Raw genomic sequence first — 23297 nt, 5'->3', positions numbered from 1 at the left:
GGCCATTCAGGTATGACACCTCTGTCCTTCAGCTAGACCGTTCTTCTGTGGTAGACTCGTCACTCTGGCATGAGTGGACACACACACTAGCCCCCCCCCCCTGCCCTGCTATAACAGTGTGATTTAAACTGACCGATTTCTTTGTTCGGTCTCCGATGCCCCACACCTTCACGTGGGTTCCAACACTCAATCAGTGCTCAATAGTGTGTCTCCTGGTGTATCTGAGGGGTGACTCCCCAGACCTAACTTTTATCCCTACTCACGGGGTCTCAGATGTTAATCAATTTTTAATGGTTGTGTCCATCAAACCAGCCCACTCCGGATGTCCACTGAGGAATTTTAATGAACAGAATGGTTTAAGATAAATAACCCTCTCAGAAGCCATAAGTCTTTCAGAAGTCATTATATGGTGAATCAACAAGTCTGACTACCCTGCTATATCTCTCTCTTATCTGTAGCAGATGTCCCAGTTCCAGCATGTTTTCCCTTATGTATCTCTCTCTCATTAGCAGCAAAGCAACAGTAACGGTTTATGATTCTCCCGGCCGGGGTGGGGGGGGGGGGGAGGACATGGGCAACTCTGCACCATTCTGCCCATCAGAGCTGTTCATCCTTCGTAACAACAGGAACAGCTCCTTCGGCCCAATATCTCCTTGCCGATCTACACGGCCAGCTGAGCTGTTTCCATTTGTCTGCATTTGGACATCATCTTGTTAAATCTTTCGCAATCAATATTGGTTTTAAAACATCGATAACCATCCTGTATCACCCATTCCATTGCCAGGTAGTTCCATATACACACCGCCTTCTGTGTCATAAAATTTCTCTTGGAATCTAACTACATCTTGGCCCTCTGGACATCAACATACCCCCCACCCCCCGCTTAGTTCGGTTCCACAAACTTATGGCGATACAAGTGACTCTGCGCCTTGTTTTACACCACTCTGTAAAGTTATCCTTCTTTCTCCGACCTTTAGGAATAAAACACTCTATGTAAGGAACAAAATACAGCCGGACCTCTCTCTCTACCTAAGCCTTTAGAGACCTTGCAGCATCTTTGTCAGTATTGGCTGCACTCTTTTCAGCCCTTGCTAAACGAGGCCACCAAAACTGCGCAGTGCATTATATCCAAAGACGGGGGTAGTGTTATTAATGCGTGGACGGAAATCTATACAAAGATGGTATCAGTATTAAGTGCCAGAGAGTTTTAATGATTTGTCAGAATGTCCTTCTCTTCAACCCGGGATCGCCCATCTGCGCTTCGTTTCAAAAGCCCCGGTTTGTATTCGAATGCAAGGCCGGATTGTGAAACCACGATATTGCCCAACAACATCGCCTCATCTCTCTTCATAGCTGAGCGGCCCAACTATTTCTCTGATTATTATTACCCAACTATTATTAATCTCGTCTCACTACTATCTGCTGTGTCAGGCTGAGAGGCGTTGACCCCTGACCTGAGCGCAACGGCCCTTCAAACAATTCTTCCTGCATTGAAACGTACGCAGCTCAGAACATGAGTCCCGACAGGCTCGATTTTTTCCTTCTTGACTTTTTCAGAAGTCCTCACAACATCTGTCCCAACATCCATTCAACTAACTGAAATGGCGTTCTTATTTACATGTGCCTGCAACTCTAGTTTATACCAGCCCTCACCCCTTCTAATGGCAAACCTTACGGCTGGGATATTAGTTCGATTCCAGTTCAGGTGTAAATTGAGAGAGTTGCTCACGGGAGAGGAAATGAAGGAGCTGAGCCAGGTGGGGGCGGTGTGGCGCGTCCTCCAGGCAGGCGTCTGTGCTGCCCCCAGTGTTCGCCCGGCAGAATGCAATCTGCTTTGAGAAAAATTGTCGATTGCAATGGCATTCAAAATGCCCGGTGTGCTTCAAGCTGCATAAATGTGTGTGTGTGTGTGTGTGTGTGTGTGTGTGTGTGTGTGTGTGTGTGTGTGTGTGTGTGTGTGTGTGTGTGTGTGTGTGTGTGTACATAATACGTGATTGTACTTAAATAAGTTTGCTATCTTTATATTTTATATATATTATGTGCGTTTCAACCTGAACTCTTCAGCTACATTTTAAACTGAATGTTATTTCTAATTTTGGTCCCACATGCAGATAAATAAGTTTGGAGAACCGGCTCCCTTTTCCTACCGATATCCTGGTGACGATAACGACCGCATACCATCGAGGAATCTCGGTATCGTCCACAGTACCGCTTTTCCGTTCCCCGAACAAAGAAAATCCTATCGACACAGCTCGCCAAATTTCACCACTTATTCCCTGCAGAGCCACAGAACCATAGTCAGTGCCAGAGACCTGACCGGTGAGACTTTCCCCACTTGATCATTTGCACCTCTCTCCTCCCATCCAGAAAATCCGAAGTGGTCTACCTGTTATTGAGCGGGTTGGCCTCAAGGTGTATCTGCATTGTTTCTGGATGTTTATTCCTTTTCACCTTCCTGTCTGTCACCCAGATTCCAGTACCCTACACCGTGGGTGTAAATACCTCTCTATATGTCTTCACTATCTTACCTCAGTTTCCCGAATTTTCCCGAGTTCATCCAGTTCGAGTTCCAGCGATGTTCCGCAGAGTCTCACGGCGAGATGCGTGTGGGTGTCACGGTATGGGGTCGTTTAGAGTCCGGTCGGTGTTGTGTACATGTCATGGTGAGGGGTGTGTAGGTATCACAGTGACAGCTGTGTGGCTCGCTCACTGCCTATGCTGCCTGGGAAGTGGTTGTTCTCGGTGTTTCGCAATCTATCGCCAAAGTCCTTGATCTCCCCCACCGCCCTTCTCTGCCCACTCGATGAGTTTAAGTCTGTCTTTTTGCCCCTCTTTCAGAGCAGTGAATGCAAATCACCGAACAGAACACACCCTTCGGCCCACAATGTTGTGATATACCAACTGGCCTAAATCTCTTCTCACTGCACAACAACCATCCCCCTGCATTCCCTGCACGTTAACATCCCTGTCAAAGAGGCACAAGAACCTCTCTCTCCCTGAGTTTGTCAATGAACTTCATGTGACCAGTAAAGCCGCCCCTCAACTTGGAATACTTCCCGCTTCATCACGAATAATGCACCCGAAACCGGGAACGTTGAGCTGACGCTCCTGGCCGCCCTGCACCGGCGTCTCACTAATGTCTACAATATCACAATTCCAGCCGTTGACCCCTATCCTGAGCTCATTGGTCTCTCGTACAAAACTTCCTGCATTGAACTGAAGGCAGCTCAGAACATGCGTCCCTGCAGGCACAATTTTTTTATTTCCTTGAATTTGTCGGTGTTCTGAAAACATTTGTCCTAACGGTCACCCAACTATCTGTAATTCTGTTCTAGTTTACATCCCCCTGCAACTTAGTTTATACCACCACTCTCCCCTTTTAATGGCGAACTTACCCCTGGGATATTAGTGCCAATCTAGTTCAGGTGTAAACTTAAATGATTGCTCAGGGGAGACGAAATGAAGCAGCTGAGCAAGGTTGAGGCGGTCAGGCGCGGCCACCGCAGGAGTCTGTGCTGCCCCCTATTGTTCACTCGGCAGAAGAAAGCTCAGTTGTGAACAATTGTAGATTGCAGTGGCATGCAAAATACCCAAGGGCTCAAGTGCAGAGATGTGTGAGTGAGTGAGTGAGTGAGTGAGTGAGTGAGTGAGTGAGTGAGTGAGTGAGTGAGTGAGTGAGTGTGTGTCTGTGTGTGTGTGTGTGAGTGTGTGTGTGTGTGTGTGTGTGTGTGTGTGTGTGTGTGTGTGTGTGTGTGTGTGTGTGTGTGTGTGTGTGTGTGTGCGTGCGCTGGCTGTTCCCATCCGGAATACGTTTCTCCAGATATTCATAAATTCGCTCTCTAAGAATCTTCTCCATTTGCTTACCCACTACTGATTGAAGACTCACTGGCTTGTAATTCTCAGGACTATCCCTTTTGCATTTCTTGAACAAAAATATAGCATTCGCTGTCCTTCAATCCCCTGGCGCCCAGTGATGACGCACATATCATGTCCAAAAGGGCAGTGATATCTTTGTCCGCTTTCTCTAATTACATGGGGGTATATACCTTTTACTTTTACGCTGTTTCTTCCCTTTCAGCAGCTGTGTTACCATCACACTCTCCGTGTGATACTCTAATCACAGTCTACCGATAGACAATCTCTCCGCTGTTTCTTCCCTTTCAGCAGCTGCGGTACCATCACTCTCTCCGTGTGATACTCTAATCACAGTCTCCCGATAGACAATCTCTCCGCTGTTCTTCCCTTTCTGCAGCTGTGTTACTATCACTCTCTCCGTGTGATAATCTAATCACAGTCTACCGATAGACAATCTCTCCGCTGTTTCTTCCCTTTCAGCAGCTGTGTTACCATCACACTCTCCGTGTGATACTCTAATCACAGTCTACCGATAGACAATCTCTCCGCTGTTTCTTCCCTTTCAGCAGCTGCGGTACCATCACTCTCTCCGTGTGATACTCTAATCACAGTCTCCCGATAGACAATCTCTCCGCTGTTCTTCCCTTTCTGCAGCTGTGTTACTATCACTCTCTCCGTGTGATAATCTAATCACAGTCTACCGATAGACAATCTCTCCGCTGTTTCTTCCCTTTCTGCAGCTGTGTTATTATCACTCTCTCCGTGTGATACTCTAATCACAGTCTACCGATAGACAATCTCTCCGCTGTTTCTTCCCTTTCAGCAGCTGTGGTACCATCACTCTCTCCGTGTGATACTCTACTCACAGTCTACCGATAGACAACCTCTCCGCTGTTTCTTCCCTTTCAGCAGCTGTGTTACCATCACTCTCTCCGTGTGATACTCTACTCACAGTCTACCGATAGACAATCTCTCCGCTGTTTCTTCCCTTTCTGCAGCTGTGTTACTATCACTCTCTACGTGTGATACTCTACTCACAGTCTACCGATAGACAACCTTTCCGCTGTTGCTTCCCTTTCAGCAGCTGTGTTACCATCACTCTCTCCGTGTGATACTCTACTCACAGTCTACCGATAGACAATCTCTCCGCTGTTTCTTCCCTTTCTGCAGCTGTGTTACTATCACTCTCTACGTGTGAGACTCTAATCACAGTCTACCGATAGACAATCTCTCCGCTGTTTCTTCCCTTTCTGCAGCTGTTTTACTATCACTCTCTCCGTGTGATACTCTACTCACAGTCTCCCGATAGACAATCTCTCCGCTGTTTCTTCCCTTTCTGCAGCTGTGTTATTATCACTCTCTCCGTGTGATACTCTAATCACAGTCTACCGATAGACAATCCCTCCGCTGTTTCTTCCCTTTCAGCAGCTGTGGTACCATCACTCTCTCCGTGTGATACTCTACTCACAGTCTACCGATAGACAATCTCTCCGCTGTTTCTTCCCTTTCTGCAGCTGTCTAACTATCACTCTCTCCGTGTGATACTCTACTCACAGTCTACCGATAGACAACCTCTCCGCTGTTTCTTCCCTTTCAGCAGCTGTGTTACCATCGCTCTCTCCGTGTGATACTCTACTCACAGTCTACCGATAGACAATCTCTCCGCTGTTTCTTCCCTTTCAGCAGCTGTGGTACCATCACTCTCTCCGTGTGATACTCTACTCACAGTCTACCGATAGACAATCTCTCCGCAGTTTCTTCCCTTTCTGCAGCTGTCTAACTATCACTCTCTCCGTGTGATACTCTACTCACAGTCTACCGATAGACAACCTCTCCGCTGTTTCTTCCCTTTCAGCAGCTGTGTTACCATCGCTCTCTCCGTGTGACACTCTAATCACAGTCTACCGATAGACAATCTCTCCGCTGTTTCTTCCCTTTCTGCAGCTGTGTTATTATCACTCTCTCCGTGTGATACTCTAATCACAGTCTACCGATAGACAATCTCTCCGCTGTTTCTTCCCTTTCAGCAGCTGTGGTACCATCACTCTCTCCGTGTGATACTCTACTCACAGTCTACCGATAGACAATCTCTCCGCTGTTTCTTCCCTTTCTGCGGCTGTCTAACTATCACTCTCTCCGTGTGATACTCTACTCACAGTCTACCGATAGACAACCTCTCCGCTGTTTCTTCCCTTTCAGCAGCTGTGTTACCATCACTCTCTCCGTGTGATACTCTACTCACAGTCTACCGATAGACAATCTCTCCGCTGTTTCTTCCCTTTCTGCAGCTGTGTTACTATCACTCTCTACGTGTGATACTCTACTCACAGTCTACCGATAGACAACCTCTCCGCTGTTCCTTCCCTTTCTGCAGCTGTTTTACTATCACTCTCTCCGTGTGATACTCTACTCACAGTCTACCGATAGACAATCTCTCCGCTGCTTCTTCCCTTTCTGCAGCTGTGTTACTATCACTCTCTCCGTGTGATACTCTACTCACAGTCTACCGATAGACAATCTCTCCGCTGTTTCTTCCCTTTCTGCAGCTGTTTTACTATCACTCTCTCCGTGTGTTTCAACGACACTCCATTTACTCTCTTTTACCCGACTCTGTCAGTTTTGAAACATCTGGACCCGGGTAAGTACAGAAGCTATTCCCGCCCTTCTGTTTGTCAAGTCTCTGTGGTAGTTTGGAGTGATTCACACAATGTAACAATCACGCCAGTTTATTGAGCGTTTCCTGAATTTCCTACCTAAACTGTATAAAGTATGTTGCCTTCCTTAATTTTGCAATTTCAGTGTTACCAGGCTGATAGTAGTCTGAATTCATGACCTACTCATTTTGTAAAACTGTTTGATTAGAAATTTCCGCTGAATTGCAATTGTAGCGGGCGTTATCTACATAGATGGTCATTTAATGTAAGCACTTACTTCATTCCATTCTTCAGTTCCTTTCTGAATTTCCTCTGTGTCAGTGTGTAGATACTAGTATTGGTGCACATATTCAGAATTTGCAACATGAACCCAAGTTGTTGTAGTGTATATACCGGGGAATTCAAATATCTGTCCTGATACAAATAGTTTTCCGTTTGCTATTTCAAGGAATGACCTGCATAGGGTATCCAAAATAAAATGAAATTAGCTGATACAGCAAACAACAAAATCATCGATTTCCTGCGGTTTTCTCTCTCGGTATCCTGCTCATTTTCACTGCTGTTCCGAAGACCTCTGCGGACTCAATTTGCCGCAATGATAGGTCTCATTGTTAACGCATTGAACACCAGAATTAAGCCGATAGGTAGCAACAGTGTTAAAATGCGGTCCAACACTTCGTTTCGTCTCCACACGGGGGCGCACCGCCACGGCGTGTTGTCAGTGATGACGTAAGGTTCAACAGCAAAGTTAAACGGGACACATCTCCCGCAGCTCACTATAACAACGGTCACCATGACAACTCTTGCTGTTCTCTCAGTGCAGTATCGTTCCCGAGGCTTCAGGTTTATCGCGATGAAACGATCGAAGGTAAAACTGACCGTAAACCAAACAGAACAGTCCCCGATGACAACGTGAAATACAAGAGCCAGAGGGCACACAGGAGTGAGGAGCAGGGATCTGGAATAAATGCAGATTTTGTTGGTCTGATCCACCAAAGCGAAACCGAGAACCACCATCAGATCCGCTGTCGCCATTCCAGCCAGGTAACGGGTGATGCATTTGGAGAGTCCGCATTTTCCCCCGAGATAGGATCACGATCGCCGTTAAGTTGACTGTAAGAAGTTTTCAGGGGGAAAAAAAGCATCAATACAGAATTATCTTTAGTTGCAACAGTCTGAATACCCACCATTCTTCCAAAGCTATGCAGGGGTTGTGATGGAAAATAACTGGTTCTTTGAGTCTCAACAGTAGAGGCCTGGACACACACAGTTTTAATAATAAGGAATTTATTTACAAGGGGAAGTCGGGTCAAGACAAGCAACTACAACACACAGGGTACGGTTACACAAGAACAAGGGAAAAACACTACGACAGCTATCCCCCTTGACCTTGGATAGCCGCGGCTCCCTTACCAGGACAAACGATAGACCTTCCCAAACATAAATCAATGCACTTACCTGCAATGAGGTGGTCTGTAAGAGAGGGCGAGCCAAGGACAAGTCTCACCTTGTATAGCATGGGGCTGGGCGAGATAATCCAATTAAGGTGACCAATAATTTAGATGTGCATTGATTAGTTGGGAGGGACCAAATGTTGATGGGCATGTGGTGTGTCCTCCGACCAGCCAGGTGGCAGTGCACCAAATGTTGATTGAAATATCGTTTGTCCACCGAGCCGTCAGGTGGCAGTGCACCAAATGTTGATTGGCATGTGGAGTGTCCTCCGAACAGCCAGGTGGCAGTGCACCAAATGTTGATTGGCATGTGGTGTGTCCTCCGACCCGCCAGGTGGCAGTGCACCAAATGTTGATTGGCATGTGTTGTGTCCTCCGACCCGCCAGGTGGCAGTGCACCAAATGTTGATTGGCATGTGGTGTGTCCTCCGACCAGCCAGGTGGCAGTGCACCAAATGTTGATTGGCATGTGGTGTGTCCTCCGACCCGCCAGGTGGCAGTGCACCAAATGTTGATTGGCATGTGGTGTGTCCTCCGAACAGCCAGGTGGCAGTGCACCAAATGTTGTTTGCCATGTGGAGTGTCCTCCGACCCGCCAGGTGGCAGTGCACCAAATGTTGATTGGCATGTGGTGTGTCCTCCGACCAGCCAGGTGGCAGTGCACCAATATGTTGATTGGCATGTGGTGTGTCCTCCGAACAGCCAGGTGGCAGTGCACCAATATGTTGATTGGCATGTGGTGTGTCCTCCGAACAGCCAGGTGGCAGTGCACCAAATGTTGATTGGCATGTGGTGTGTCCTCCGAACAGCCAGGTGGCAGTGCACCAAATGTTGATTGACATGTGGAGTGTCCTCCGACCCGCCAGGTGGCAGTGCACCAAATGTTGATTGGCATGTGGTGTGTCCTCCGACCAGCCAGGTGGCAGTGCACCAATATGTTGATTGGCATGTGGTGTGTCCTCCGAACAGCCAGGTGGCAGTGCACCAAATGTTGATTGGCATGTGGTGTGTCCTCCGAACAGCCAGGTGGCAGTGCACCAAATGTTGATTGGCATGTGGTGTGTCCTCCGAACAGCCAGGTGGCAGTGCACCAAATGTTGATTGGCATGTGGTGTGTCCTCCGACCCGCCAGGTGGCAGTGCACCAAATGATGATTGGCATGTGGTGTGTCCTCCGACCCGCCAGGTGGCAGTGCATCTGTCATGTGGCCGGTATCTCTCGATATAGCAGGGCAGAGTTTCTTTTTGGAAATAATTAAAAACGGAAATCCATAATGTCCCGGCTTCATCGGTGCACCCCGGCTGGAGGGACAGCAACGTACCGGAGTTGCCGACCTTCCAACAGTTTGGTGCGGGGCATCTGATTACCACGACGCACGTACCGCTGAACGGTAGATCGCTTCATAATTAACACCATTTCAATTATCAGAGATGAAACAGCGGAAGGGTTAAATTAAAGTGAAATTAATGAGGTCCAAAGCACAAGTTACAATTTAGTGATAATGCAAGAACTGACCTGCGTGTCGATTTTCGACTGGGAGGTCATTTGAAAAAGCTGCCGATCTGGAAAAAGCGACCACTGTCGCTTCAGAAAGCCGAGCAAGATCAGTCTATGAAGCTATGGCCATATCGGCAACAACGTATTTGACAAAAGAGAAAGAAAAATCACCGTATCGGAAAAATAAGGACACCAAAACTGAGGGTAGCATTCGTGCTGATAAAATTCCGAACAGCGCGGCGAAACAAAAAGCAGGACGACGGCACCATATATTTAGTGACCAACTCCAGCATCTAACCAGTGACACCGAGCGCTACAATTGCAGGATAGAAAATGCTCGGGTTGTAGTAAATCGCTGCCTATTCTATATTCCGTCACAAGCAGCGTTCAGTTGTCCGGAACGCTCCAACTGCTCATATTGACCGGTGATCGGTTTTACAGAGTTATAAGCAACAGAGAGCAATTCCACTGAGGTAATTATTCTGATTATGACGTCAGTCACATTCTGACCCCGGGAGTGTGTGATGGGACGGAGTGGAGGGAGATTCCCTCTGTGTCTGACCCCGAGAGTGTGTGATGGGACGGTGCGGAGGGAGATTCACTCTGTGTCTGACCCCGGGAGTGTGTGATGGGACGGTATGGAGGGAGATTAACTCTGTGTCTGACCCCGGGAGTGTGTGATGGGACGGAGTGGAGGGAGATTCCCTCTGTGTCTGACCCCAGGAGTGTGTGATGGGACGGAGTGGAGGGAGATTCACTCTGTGTCTGACCCCAGGAGTGTGTGATGGGACGGTGTGGAGGGAGATTCACTCTGTGTCTGACCCCGGGAGTGTGTGATGGGACGGTGTGGAGGGAGATTCACTCTGTGTCTGACCCCGGGAGTGTGTGATGGGACGGTGTGGAGGGAGATTCACTCTGTGTCTGACCCCGGGAGTGTGTGATGGGACGGTGTGGAGGGAGATTCCCTCTGTGTCTGACCCCGGGAGTGTGTGATGGGACGGAGTGGAGGGAGATTCCCTCTGTGTCTGACCCCAGGAGTGTGTGATGGGACGGAGTGGAGGGAGATTCACTCTGTGTCTGACCCCAGGAGTGTGTGATGGGACGGAGTGGAGGGAGATTCACTCTGTGTCTGACCCCGGGAGTGTGTGAGGGGACGGTGTGGAGGGAGATTCACTCTGTGTCTGACCCCGGGAGTGTGTGAGGGGACGGTGTGGAGGGAGATTCACTCTGTGTCTGACCCCGGGAGTGTGTGAGGGGACGGTGTGGAGGGTGATTCCCTCTGTGTCTGACCCCGGGAGTGTGTGATGGGACGGTGTGGAGGGAGATTCACTCTGTGTCTGACCCCGGGAGTGTGTGATGGGACGGTGTGGAGGGAGATTCACTCTGTGTCTGACCCCGGGAGTGTGTGAGGGGACGGTGTGGAGGGAGATTCACTCTGTGTCTGACCCCGGGAGTGTGTGAGGGGACGGTGTGGAGGGAGATTCACTCTGTGTCTGACCCCGGGAGTGTGTGAGGGGACGGTGTGGAGGGTGATTCCCTCTGTGTCTGACCCCGGGAGTGTGTGATGGGACGGTGTGGAGGGAGATTCACTCGGTGTCTGACCCCGGGAGTGTGTGATGGGACAGTGTGGAGGGAGATTCACTCTGTGTCTGACCCCGGGAGTGTGTGATGGGACGGTGTGGAGGGAGATTCCCTCTGTGTCTGACCCCGTGAGTGTGTGATGGGACGGTGTGGAGGGAGATTCCCTCTGTGTCTGACCCCGTGAGAGTGTGATGGGACGGTGTAGAGGAATAATCACTCTGTGTCTGACCCCGGGAGTGTGTGATGGGACAGTGTGGAGGGAGATTCCCTCTGTGTCTGACCCCGGGAGTGTGTGATGGGACGGTGTGGAGGGAGATTCACTCTGTGTCAGACCCCGGGAGAGTGTGATGGGACGGTGTGGAGGGAGATTCACTCTGTGTCTGACCCCGGGAGTGTGTGATGGGACGGTGTGGAGGGAGATTCCCTCTGTGTCTGACCCCGGGATTGTGTAATGGGACGGTGTGGAGGGAGATTCACTCTGTGCCTGACCCCGGGAATGTGTGAGGGGACTGTGTGGATGGAGATTCAGTCTGTGTCTGACCCCAGGAGTGTGTGATGGGACGGTGTGAAGGGAGATTCAGTCAGTGTCTGACCCCGGGAGTGTGTGATGGGACCGTGTGGTGGGAGTTTCACTCTGTGTCTGACCCCGGGATTGTGTGATGGGACGGTGTGGAGGGAGATTCCCTCTGTGTCTGACCCCGTGAGTGTGTGATGGGACGGTGTGGAGGGAGATTCACTCTGTGTCTGACCCCGTGAGTGTGTGATGGGACGGTGTGGAGGGAGATTCACTCGGTGTCTGGTCCCGGGAGTGTGTGATGGGACGGTGTGGAGGGAGATTCACTCTGTGCCTGACCCCGGGAGTGTGTGATGGGACGGTGTGGAGGGAGATTCACTCGGTGTCTGGTCCCGGGAGTGTGTGATGGGACGGTGTGGAGGGAGATTCACTCTGTGCCTGACCCCGGGAGTGTGTGATGGGACGGTGTGGAGGGAGATTCACTCTGTGTCTGACCCCGGGAGTGTGTAATGGGACGGTGTGGAGGGAGATTCACTCTGTGTCTGACCCCGGGAGTGTGTGAGGGGACGGTGTGGAGGGAGATTCACTCTGTGTCTGACCCCGGGAGTGTGTGAGGGGACGGTGTGGAGGGAGATTCACTCTGTGTCTGACCCCGGGAGTGTGTGAGGGGACGGTGTGGAGGGTGATTCCCTCTGTGTCTGACCCCCGGAGTGTGTGATGGGACGGTGTGGAGGGAGATTCACTCGGTGTCTGACCCCGGGAGTGTGTGATGGGACAGTGTGGAGGGAGATTCACTCTGTGTCTGACCCCGGGAGTGTGTGATGGGACGGTGTGGAGGGAGATTCCCTCTGTGTCTGACCCCGTGAGTGTGTGATGGGACGGTGTGGAGGGAGATTCCCTCTGTGTCTGACCCCGTGAGAGTGTGATGGGACGGTGTAGAGGAATAATCACACTGTGTCTGACCCCGGGAGTGTGTGATGGGACGGTGTGGAGGGAGATTCACACTGTGTCTGACCCCGGGAGTGTGTGATGGGACGGTGTGGAGGGAGATTCACTCTGTGTCTGACCCCGGGAGTGTGTGATGGGACAGTGTGGAGGGAGATTCCCTCTGTGTCTGACCCCGGGAGTGTGTGATGGGACGGTGTGGAGGGAGATTCACTCTGTGTCAGACCCCGGGAGAGTGTGATGGGACGGTGTGGAGGGAGATTCACTCTGTGTCTGACCCCGGGAGTGTGTGATGGGACGGTGTGGAGGGAGATTCCCTCTGTGTCTGACCCCGGGATTGTGTAATGGGACGGTGTGGAGGGAGATTCACTCTGTGCCTGACCCCGGGAATGTGTGAGGGGACTGTGTGGATGGAGATTCAGTCTGTGTCTGACCCCAGGAGTGTGTGATGGGACGGTGTGAAGGGAGATTCAGTCAGTGTCTGACCCCGGGAGTGTGTGATGGGACCGTGTGGTGGGAGTTTCACTCTGTGTCTGACCCCGGGATTGTGTGATGGGACGGTGTGGAGGGAGATTCCCTCTGTGTCTGACCCCGTGAGTGTGTGATGGGACGGTGTGGAGGGAGATTCACTCTGTGTCTGACCCCGTGAGTGTGTGATGGGACGGTGTGGAGGGAGATTCACTCGGTGTCTGGTCCCGGGAGTGTGTGATGGGACGGTGTGGAGGGAGATTCACTCTGTGCCTGACCCCGGGAGTGTGTGATGGGACGGTGTGGAGGGAGATTCACTCGGTGTCTGGTCCCGGGAGTGTGTGATGGGACGGTGTGGAGGGAGATTCACTCTGTGCCTGACCCCGGGAGTGTGTGATGGGACGGTGTGGAGGGAGATTCACACTGTGTCTGACCCCGGGAGTGTGTGATGGGACGGTGTGGAGGGAGATTCACACTGTGTCTGACCACGGGAGTGTGTGATGGGACGGTGTGGAGGGAGATTCACTCTGTGTCTGACCCCGGGAGTGTGTGATGGGACAGTGTGGAGGGAGAATCACTCTGTGTCTGACCCCGGGAGTGTGAGATGGGACGGTGTGGAGGGAGATTCACACTGTGTCTGACTCCGGGAGTGTGTGATGGGACGGTGTGGAGGGAGATTCACTCGGTGTCTGGTCCCGGGAGTGTGTGATGGGACGGTGTGGAGGGAGATTCACTCTGTGTCTGACCCCGGGAGTGTGTAATGGGACGGTGTGGAGGGAGATTCACTCTGTGTTTCACGCCGGTATTCCATCCTCCATCCGTCTGGTATTCGGGACCTCAGTGACTCACGTCTGATATTCTGGAGGATAATAACTGTCTGCGTGGTACAGGAGGGGTTAATTTTAGGCGAGATCCTGGGCACCCAGACTCTGCCAGTCTGACCTCTCTCAGCCTGGAGCTGAGACACTACTGTGTCAGTGTGAGGAGCTCCGACCCACTGTGGCGGTGCACAGAGTGCGGGGGGCAGCAGAAACCTCAAACAAACTCAAGTCCGACACCAAGGCAGGAAGTTACAGCGGTTTATTGATTTCATCATGATAAATGCAAATTAAACAGTATGTGAGCTGCTGTCTTGCGGGAGTAAATAAGCTGTTGTAGCGATGTACTACATACAGAGTTAGAGACAACGACACGCAGTCGGTCAGTCTGTTCCAGACTAGTTTATTCAAACTTCGCGGTGCTGGCATTTACTCCCTGGGTATTTGTGAGCCGGTGCGCCTGTGCAGAAAGTGGGTCGACACACTGTTCCCGACTCACTCACAGTCACTCACAATTAACTGACCGGCGACAACGGGTGACCGGTAGGTTAATCAGTCCCGTTCCTCCCCGTCACTCTGCATCCAATCACACTCCGGGGCCGTGTCCGGGATCGCTGCGGATCCAGGGTCATTGCCGAGGTATCGGCCAGACAGCCGAATGCCCCGTCCTCGCTCACAGTCACTCACAATTAACTGACCGGCGACAACGGGTGACCGGTAGATTAATCAGTCCCGTTCCTCCCCGTCACTCTGCATCCAATCACACTCCGGGGCCGTGTCCGGGATCGCTGCGGATCCAAGGTCATTGCCGAGGTATCGGCCAGACAGCCGAATGCCCCGTCCTCGCTCACAGTCACTCACAATTAACTGACCGGCGACAACGGGTGACCGGTAGATTAATCAGTCCCGTTCCTCCCCGTCACTCTACATCCAATCACACTCCGGGGCCGTGTCCGGGATCGCTGCGGATCCAAGGTCATTGCCGAGGTATTTGTCAATTTAACACCATTATATCGGCCGGACAGCCGAATGCCCCGTCCTCAGCAGAGGGGGCAAAAGGATTCTCTCCCGGGACACCGGTGTCCCAGACTGAGCCCCGGCCCCCCGGGCTCCTCCCGTCCGGGGAATTCCCCGGGGTGTCACGCGGGAGAGTCTCGGACCCGCACATCCGGCGGAAGTGGCGCCGCCGGACAGCGGGCGGAAATACGTCACGGCGGGAGCGCTTCCGAGATCACCGAGCTCGAGACCGGAGACAGTTCCGTTAAAACCGTTGGGAATCAGCCCCGGCGCGCGGCCATTAAAGGTAAGGGCGGGAGTTAAAGGGGAGGGGGAGTTAAAGGGGAGGGCGGAGTGTTAAAGGGGAGGGGGAGGGGGAGGGGTAGTTAAAGGGGTGGGGGAGGGGTGAGTTAAAGGGGAGGGGGAGGGGTAGTTAAAGGGGAGGGGGAGGGGTAGTTAAAGGGGAGGGCGGAGTGTTAAAGGGGAGGGGGAGGGGTAGTTAAAGGGGAGGGGGAGGGGTAGTTAAAGGGGAGGGGGAGGGGTGAGTTAAAGGGGAGGGGGAGGGGTAGTTAAAGGGGAGGGGGAGGGGGAGTTAAAGGGGAGGGGAGGGGTAGTTAAAGGGGAGGGGGAGGGGTAGTTAAAGGGGTGGGGGAGGGGTGAGTTAAAGGGGAGGGGGAGGGGTAGTTAAAGGGGAGGGGGAGGGGTAGTTAAAGGGGAGGGCGGAGTGTTAAAGGGGAGGGGGAGGGGTAGTTAAAGGGGAGGGGGAGGGGTAGTTAAAGGGGAGGGGGAGGGGTGAGTTAAAGGGGAGGGGGAGGGGTAGTTAAAGGGGAGGGGGAGGGGGAGTTAAAGGGGAGGGGAGGGGTAGTTAAAGGGGAGGGGGAGGGGTAGTTAAAGGGGAGGGGGGAATCGGCTCCATTCCGCGGGCGGGGATGTTCACACATTCAGATCCACACTCTCAGTCCGGGTCTGACTCCCTGCAGAGATCTCAGTTCCTTCCTCCCGGTCTCACTGAACCGATTCCCGTACAGCCTGAAACAGATGGGAGAATGAAGATGGAATAAACAGATCACACAACAGGGTCAGTAACAGGGGACCGGGGTTAATGTTTCAACAACACTCACAGACAAATATCACCAGAAAACCCGCGGATCCGCTGACATTTTATCACATTGAACATCAACACAAACACTCACCGGATCCACTTCAGACTCGGGCGGGTCAGTATGAGGCGGCGGAGACCGGGGACAGATCGGTCTGTCAGAGAGTTTGATCCCAGGCTCAGCTCCGTCAGTGATGGGTTTGTACTGAGAGCGGAGACGAGATCCTCGGCCCCAGAATCTGTGAGACCGACACCCCTCAGCCTGGAGATGAGAGAGAGTGAGGGTGAAGGACACAGAGAGACAGGAGACGGTACAAATCCCCAGTGTTTATCAGTAACACAATTACTGATCACATTAATGTTCAGTGTCAGACACCCAGTGACTGTAAACACAATCTCCCACAGTCTGGAGATGAGAGAGAGTGAGGGTGAAGGACACAGAGAGACAGGAGACGGTACAGATCCCCAGTGTCTATCAGTAACACAATTGCTGATCACATTAATGTTCAGTGTCAGACACCCAGTGACTGTAAACACAATCTCCCACAGTCTGGTACTTACTCCAGTTTCTGTATTTTACACTCCGGGTTCCTCAGAGCCGCAGACACCAGTTTCACTCCTGAATCCCCCAGTTTATTACCACTCAGCTCCAGCTCCGTCAGTGATGGGTTTGTACTGAGAGCGGAGACGAGATCCTCGGCCCCAGAATCTGTGAGACCGACACGGGTCAGCCTGGAGATGAGAGAGAGTGAGGGTGAAGGACACAGAGAGACAGGAGACGGTACAAATCCCCAGTGTTTATCAGTAACACAATTACTGATCACATTAATGTTCAGTGTCAGACACCGAGTGAATGTAAACACAATCTCCCACAGTCTGGTACTTACCACAGTGTCTGTATTTTACACTCCGAGTTCCTCAGAGCCGCAGACACCAGTTTCACTCCTGAATCTCCCAGTTCATTATTACTCAGGTCCAGCTCCGTCAGTGATGGGTTTGTACTGAGAGCGGAGACGAGATCCTCGGCCCCAGAATCTGTGAGACCGACACCCCTCAGCCTGGAGATGAGAGAGAGTGAGGGTGAAGGATACAGAGAGACAGGAGACGGTACAAATCCCCAGTGTTTATCAGTAACACAATTACTGATCACATTAATGTTCAGTGTCAGACACCCAGTGACTGTAAACACAATCTCCCACAGTCTGGAGATGAGAGAGAGTGAGGGTGAAGGACACAGAGAGACAGGAGACGGTACAGATCCCCAGTGTTTATCAGTAACACAATTACTGATCACATTAATGTTCAGTGTCAGACACCCAGTGACTGTAAACACAATCTCCCACAGTCTGGTACTTACCCCAGTGTCTGTATTTTACACTCCGGGTTCCTCAGAGCCGCAGACACCAGTTTCACTCCTGAATCTCCCAGGTCATTCTCCCCAAGTCTAAACACAAACAGACAAATTGGTGAACAAAGTGAATCAAACCGTGGGTCTGAGGGTAATTCTCTCACGCGGATACTTCAGGAAACATTAAACCCTTCCGTAAATCACTGATCGGAGTTCCCATCACTGTCAATGTCCCTCACTGCCCAGCTCCACGGTATTCACCCAATGTCAGTCATTTAGTCTGTTGCTGTGACCCTGTGAACTCCACATATTCTGTCTCGTTCTCCGTTGGCTAGAGAAGGGTTACTGACCAGAGAGTGTCAGAAGGGGCAGGGATGAAGGTGATATAGCCCCACAGTGAGGAAGATCTGTGAATCGGGAAATGTCGATGGGAGATGGAGGAAGAGACCCCACCTGAGGGAACGGATGGAAACACACAAGAGGGAAGGGATGGGGGAAAGTGTTCCCACAGGATGTTGGGGGATGGGGAAGAGAGATCCCACAGGATGTTGGGGGATGGGGAAGAGAGATCCCACAGGAGGAGGTGGATGGGGAAGAGAGGTCACACAGGAGGAAGGGGGATGGGGAAGAGCGATCCCACAGGAAAGAAGGGGATGGGGAAGAGAGTTCCCAGAGGAGGAAGTGGGATGGGGAAGAGAGTTCCCAGAGGAGGAAGTGGGATGGGGAAGAGAGATCCCACAGAAGGAAGGAGATGGGGAAGAGACTTCCCACAGGAGTAAGGGGATGGGGAAGAGAGATCCCACAGAAGGAATCTGATGGGAAAATGAGTTCCCAAAGGAGGATGGGGGATGGGGAAGAGAGATCCCACAGGAGTTGGGGGGATGGGGAAGAGAGATCCCACGGGAGGAAGGGGATGGGGAAGAGAGATCCCACAGGAGTTGGGGGGATGGGGAAGAGAGATCCCACGGGAGGAAGGGGATGGGGAAGAGAGATCCCACAGGAGTTGGGGGGATGGGGAAGAGAGATCCCACGGGAGGAAGGAGGATGGTGAAGAGAGATTTCACAGGAGGAAGGGGATGGGGAAGAGAGATCCCACAGGAGAAGGGAAAGGCGATGAAAGATCCCACAGGAGCAAGTTGGGAAGAGAGATCACATAGGAGGCAGGGGATGGGGAAGAGAGATCCCACAGGTGGAAGGGGGGTGGGGAAGAGAGATACCACAGGAGGATGCGGGATGGGGAAAAGAGATCCCGCAGGAGGAAATGGATGGGGAAAAAGAGATCCCACAGGAGGAAGGGGGATGGGGTATTTCAACATGCAGGTGAACTGGGAGAAACAGTTTGGTGCTGGACCCCAAGATAGGGAGTTTGTAGAGTGCCTACGGGATGCATTCTTGGAACAGCTTGTACGAGAGCCGACCAGGGTCAAGGCTATTCTGGATTTAGTCATGTGTAATGAACAGGATTTGATAATCGATCTTGAAGTAAAGGAGCCATTAGGAGGTAGTGACCATAACATGATCTGTTTTTATCTGCAGTTTGTGAAGGATAAGGGCAGCTCGGAGGTGTCAGTGTTGCAGTTGAACAGGGGAAACTATGGAGCCATGAGGGAGGAGCTGGCCAAAGTTGACTGGACGGATAGCCTAGCAGAAAAGACAGAGCAACAGCAATGGCAGGTATTCTTGGGAATAATGCACAAGGTGCAAAATCAGTTCCTCCCCAGAGAAGGAAGGATTCAAACGGGGGAAAGGGGCCACAGTGGTTGACAAAGGAAGTCTGAGACTGCATAGCATTAAAAAAAAGGAAGTATGACAGAGCTAAGGTGAGTGGGAGGACAGATGATTGGGAAGTTTTTAAGGAACAACAGAACTTTTCAGAAGTGATTTGATAAGGACCCACATTTGTGATTGGTGGGTCATATCAAAGCTCAGGGCATCGGGGGGAATACATTGACATGGATAGTAAACTGGTTGACAGATAGAAAGCAAAGGGTAACAGTGAATGGGTGTTTCTCAGAATGGCAGGTGGTGACTAGTGGGGTGCCACAGGGCTCGGTATTGGGACCACAACTGTTTACAATTTACATCAATTGAAGGCATTGAGAATAACATCAGCAAATTTGCTGATGATACTTAGCTGGGTGGCAGTGTGACATGTGATGAGGATGTTAGAATTCAGGGTGACTTGGATAGGCTGGGTGAGTGGGCAGATACTTGGCAGATGACGTTTAATGTGAATAAGTGTGAGGTTATCCACTTTGGGAGTAAGAACAGGAAGGCAGATTATTATCTGAACGGTGTAGAGTTAGGTAAGGGAGAAATACAAAGAGATCTAGGAGTCCGTGTTCATCAGTCACTGAAGGTGAATGAGCAAGTACAGCAGGCAGTGAAGAAGGCTAATGGAATGTTGGCCTTTATTACAAAGGGAATTGAGTACAAGAGCAGGGAAATCCTCTTGCATTTGTACAGGGCCCTGGTGAGACCACACCTGGAGTATTGTGTACAGTTTTGGTCTCCAGGGTTAAGGAAGGACATCCTGGCTGTAGAGGAAGTGCAGCGTAGATTCACGAGGTTAATTCCTGGGATGACTGGACTGTCTTACGCAGAGAGTTTAGAGAGACTGCGCTTGTACACACTGGAATTAAGAAGATTAAGAGGGGATCTGATTGAAATATATAAGATTATTAAGGGATGGACAAGATAGAGGCAGGAAATATGTTCCTGATGTTGGGAGAGTCCAGTACCAGAGGGCATGGTTTGAGAATAAGGGGTAGGTCATTTAGGACAGAGTTAAGGAAAAACTTCTCCCAGAGAGTTGTGGGGGTCTGGAATGCACTGCCTCGGAAGGCACTGGAGGCCAATTCTCTGGATGCTTTCAAGAAGGAGCTAGATAGGTATCTTATGGATAGGGGAATCAAGGAATACGGGGACAAGGCAGGAACCGGGTATTGATAGTAGATGCTCTTCCGTGATCTCAAAATGGCGGTGCAGGCTCGAAGGGCCGAATGGTCTACTTCTGCACCTATTGTCTATTGACCCACACGTGGAAAAGTGATGGGGAAGTGAGATCCCACAGGAGTAAGTGGGATTGGGAAGAAATTTCCGGCTGGAGGAAGTGGATGGGGAAGAGTGCTCCCACAGTCGGAAGCAGAATCAGGAAGAGAGATCCAACAGGAGGCAGGGCGATGTGATAGACAGATATCACAGGAGGAAAGGGATCTGGAAGACATATCCCACAGAAGGAAGGGAGCTGGGGAAGAGAGATCCCACAAGAGGAAGGAGAATGGGAAAGAGAGATCCCACTGAAGACAGGGGAATGGGGAAGAGATATCCCACAGGAGGAGGGGGATGGGGAAGGGAGATCCAACAGGAGGAAGGGGATGGAGAAGAGAGATCCAACAGGAGAAAGGGGATGGGGAAGAGAGATCCGACAGGAGGAGGGGGATGGGGAAGAGCGATCCCACAGGAGGAAGGGGATTGGGAAGAGAGATCCCAGAGGAGGAAATGGATGGGGAAAAGGAGATCCCACAGGAAGAAGGGGGATGGGGAAATTCAACATGCAGGTGAACTGGGAGAAACAGGTTGGTGCTGGACCCCAAGATAGGGAGTTTGTAGAGTGCCTATGGGATGCATTCTTGGAACAGCTTGTACGAGAGCCGACCAGGGACAAGGCTATTCTGGATTTAGTCTTGTGTAATGAACAGGATTTGATAAATGATCTTGAAGTAAAGGAGCCATTTGGAGGTAGTGACCATAACATGATCTGTTTTTATCTGCAGTTTGAGAAGGATAAGGGCAGCTCGGAGGTGTCAGTGTTGCAGTTGAACAGGGGAAACTATGGAGCCATGAGGGAGGAGCTGGCCAAAGTTGACTGGATGGATAGCCTAGCAGAAAAGACAGTGGAACAGCAATGGCGGGTATTCTTGGGAATAATGCACAAGGTGCAAAATCAGTTCATCCCCAGAGAAGGAAGGATTAAAAGGGGGGAAAGGGGCCACAGTGGTTGACAAAGGAAGTTAGTGACTGCATAGCATTAAAAAAAAGGAAGTATGACAGAGCTAAGGTGAGTGGGAGGACAGATGATTGGGAAGTTTTTAAGGAACAACAGAACTTAACTAACAAGGCAATATGGGGAGAAAAAATGAGGTACGAACACAAGCTGGCCAGGAATATAAAGGAAGATAGCAAAAGCTTTTTTAGGTATGTGAAGAGAAAGAAGATAGTTAAGAACAATGTTGGGCCCTTGAATAATGAATTGGGTGAAATTGTTATGGGAAACAGAGAAATGGCAGAAGAATTTAATGAGTACTTTAGATCTGTTTTCACGAAGGAGTACACAAGCAATCTCCCAGATTTATGGTTGGGCCAAGGACATAGGGTAACAGGGGAAATGAAACAGATTGACATTAGGAAGGAAACGGTGATGAGTAGACTAATGGGACTGAAAGCTGACAAATCCCCAGGTCCAGATGGTTTGTATCCTAGGGGACTAGAGGAGGTGGCCCTGGAAACTGCGGATGCATTGGTAATCATTTTCCAATGTTCCTTAGATTCAGGATCAGTTCCTGAGGATTGGAGAATGGCTAAAGTTATCCCACTTTTTAAGAAAGAAGGGAGGGAGAAAACAGAGAACTATCAACCTGTCAGCCTGACATCGGTGGTGGGGAAGATGCTAGTGTTGATTATTAAGGATGAAATAGTGGCATACCTAGATAGCAGTGATAGGATTGGGCCGAGCCAGCATGGATTTACCAAGGGTAAATCATGCTTGTCTAATCTGTTGAGAGTTTTTCGAGGATGTAACCAGGAAGTTAGATGGCTGAGATCCAGTGGATGTAGTGTACCGCGATTTTCAGAAGGCATTTGATAAGGTCCCACATAGGAGATTGGTGGGTAAAATCAAAGCTCAGGGCATCGGGGGGAAGACATTGACATGGATAGAAAACTAGTTGGCAGATAGAAAGCAAAGGGTATAAGTGAAAGGGTGTTTCTCGGAATGGCAGGTGGTGACTAGTGAGGTGCCACAGGTCTCAGTATTGGGACCACAGCTGTTTAGAATTTACATCAACGATTTAGATGAAGGCATTGAGAATAACTTCAGCAACTTTGCTGATGATACTAAGCTGGGTGGCAGTGTGACATGTGATGAGGATGTTAGGAGAATTCAGGGTGACTTGGATAGGCTGGGTGAGTGGGCAGATACTTGGCAGATGACGTTTAATGTGAATAAGTGTGAGGTTATCCACTTTGACAGTAAGAATGAAGGCAGATTATTATCTGAACGGTGTAGAGTTAGGTTAGGGAGAAATACAAAGAGATCTAGGAGTCCATGTTCATCAGTCACTGAAGGTGAATGAACAAGTGCAACAGGCAGTGAAGAAGGTTAATGGAATGTTGGCCTTTATTACAAAGGGAATTGAGTGCAAGAGCAGGGAAATCCTCTTGCATTTGTACAGAGCCCTGGTGAGACCACACCTGGAGTATTGTGTACAGTTTTGGTCTCCAGGGTTAAGGAAGGACATCCTGGCTGTAGAGGAAGTGCAGCGTAGATTCATGAGGTTAATTCCTGGGATGTCTGGACTGTCTTACGCAGAGAGTTTAGAGAGACTGCGCTTGTACACACTGGAATTAAGGAGATTGAGAGGGGATCTGATTGAAATATATAAGATTATTAATGGATTGGACAAGAAAGAGGGAGGAAGTATGTTCCTGATGTTGGGAGAGTCCAGTATCAGAGGGCATGGTTTGAGAATAAGGGGTAGGTCATTTAGGACAGAGTTAAGGAAAAACTTATCCCAGAGAGTTGTTGGTGTCTGCAATGCACTGCCTCGGAAGGTAGTGGAGGTCAATTCTCTGGATGCTTTCAAGAAGGAGCTAGATAGGTATCTTATGGGTAGGGGAATCAAGAAATATGGGGACAAGGCAGGAACCGGCTATTGATAGTAGATGCTCAGCCATGATCTCAAAATGGCGGTGCAGGCTCGAAGGGCCGAATGGTCTACTTCTGCATCTATTGTCCCACAGGAGGAAGGGTGCTGGAGAAGAGAAATCCCACAGGAAGAGAGATCCCT

General features: G+C 50.5%; 2 protein-coding genes across 2 annotated transcripts in view; one reads left to right on the top strand and one right to left on the bottom strand.

Moving 5' to 3' along the window:
• The first annotated feature begins 3459 nt into the window (after positions 1–3459).
• LOC132388553 (uncharacterized) lies at positions 3460–21333 on the top strand. The gene is made up of 3 exons (XM_059960927.1): positions 3460–3554; positions 14118–15089; positions 21006–21333. The coding sequence occupies exons 1-2, from the start codon at positions 3460–3462 to the stop codon at positions 15049–15051; spliced, it is 1029 nt and encodes a 342-aa protein (XP_059816910.1). The 3' UTR covers positions 15052–15089; positions 21006–21333.
• The window catches only part of LOC132388552 (NACHT, LRR and PYD domains-containing protein 3-like), a 43378-nt gene continuing 35684 nt past the window's right edge, over positions 15604–23297 (bottom strand). Inside the window, exons 7-11 of the mRNA XM_059960926.1 lie at positions 17239–17325; positions 16769–16939; positions 16443–16613; positions 15976–16143; positions 15604–15811 (exon numbers count right to left, since the gene is read on the bottom strand). Coding sequence (XP_059816909.1) covers positions 15724–15811; positions 15976–16143; positions 16443–16613; positions 16769–16939; positions 17239–17325 — 685 coding nt within the window. The 3' untranslated portion in view covers positions 15604–15723. The remainder of the gene's footprint in view (positions 15812–15975; positions 16144–16442; positions 16614–16768; positions 16940–17238; positions 17326–23297) is intronic.

This window comes from Hypanus sabinus, unplaced genomic scaffold, assembly GCF_030144855.1.
Source record: "Hypanus sabinus isolate sHypSab1 unplaced genomic scaffold, sHypSab1.hap1 scaffold_347, whole genome shotgun sequence".
Classification (NCBI taxonomy): domain Eukaryota; kingdom Metazoa; phylum Chordata; class Chondrichthyes; order Myliobatiformes; family Dasyatidae; genus Hypanus; species Hypanus sabinus.
This window is presented reverse-complemented; position numbering and strand designations above follow the sequence as displayed.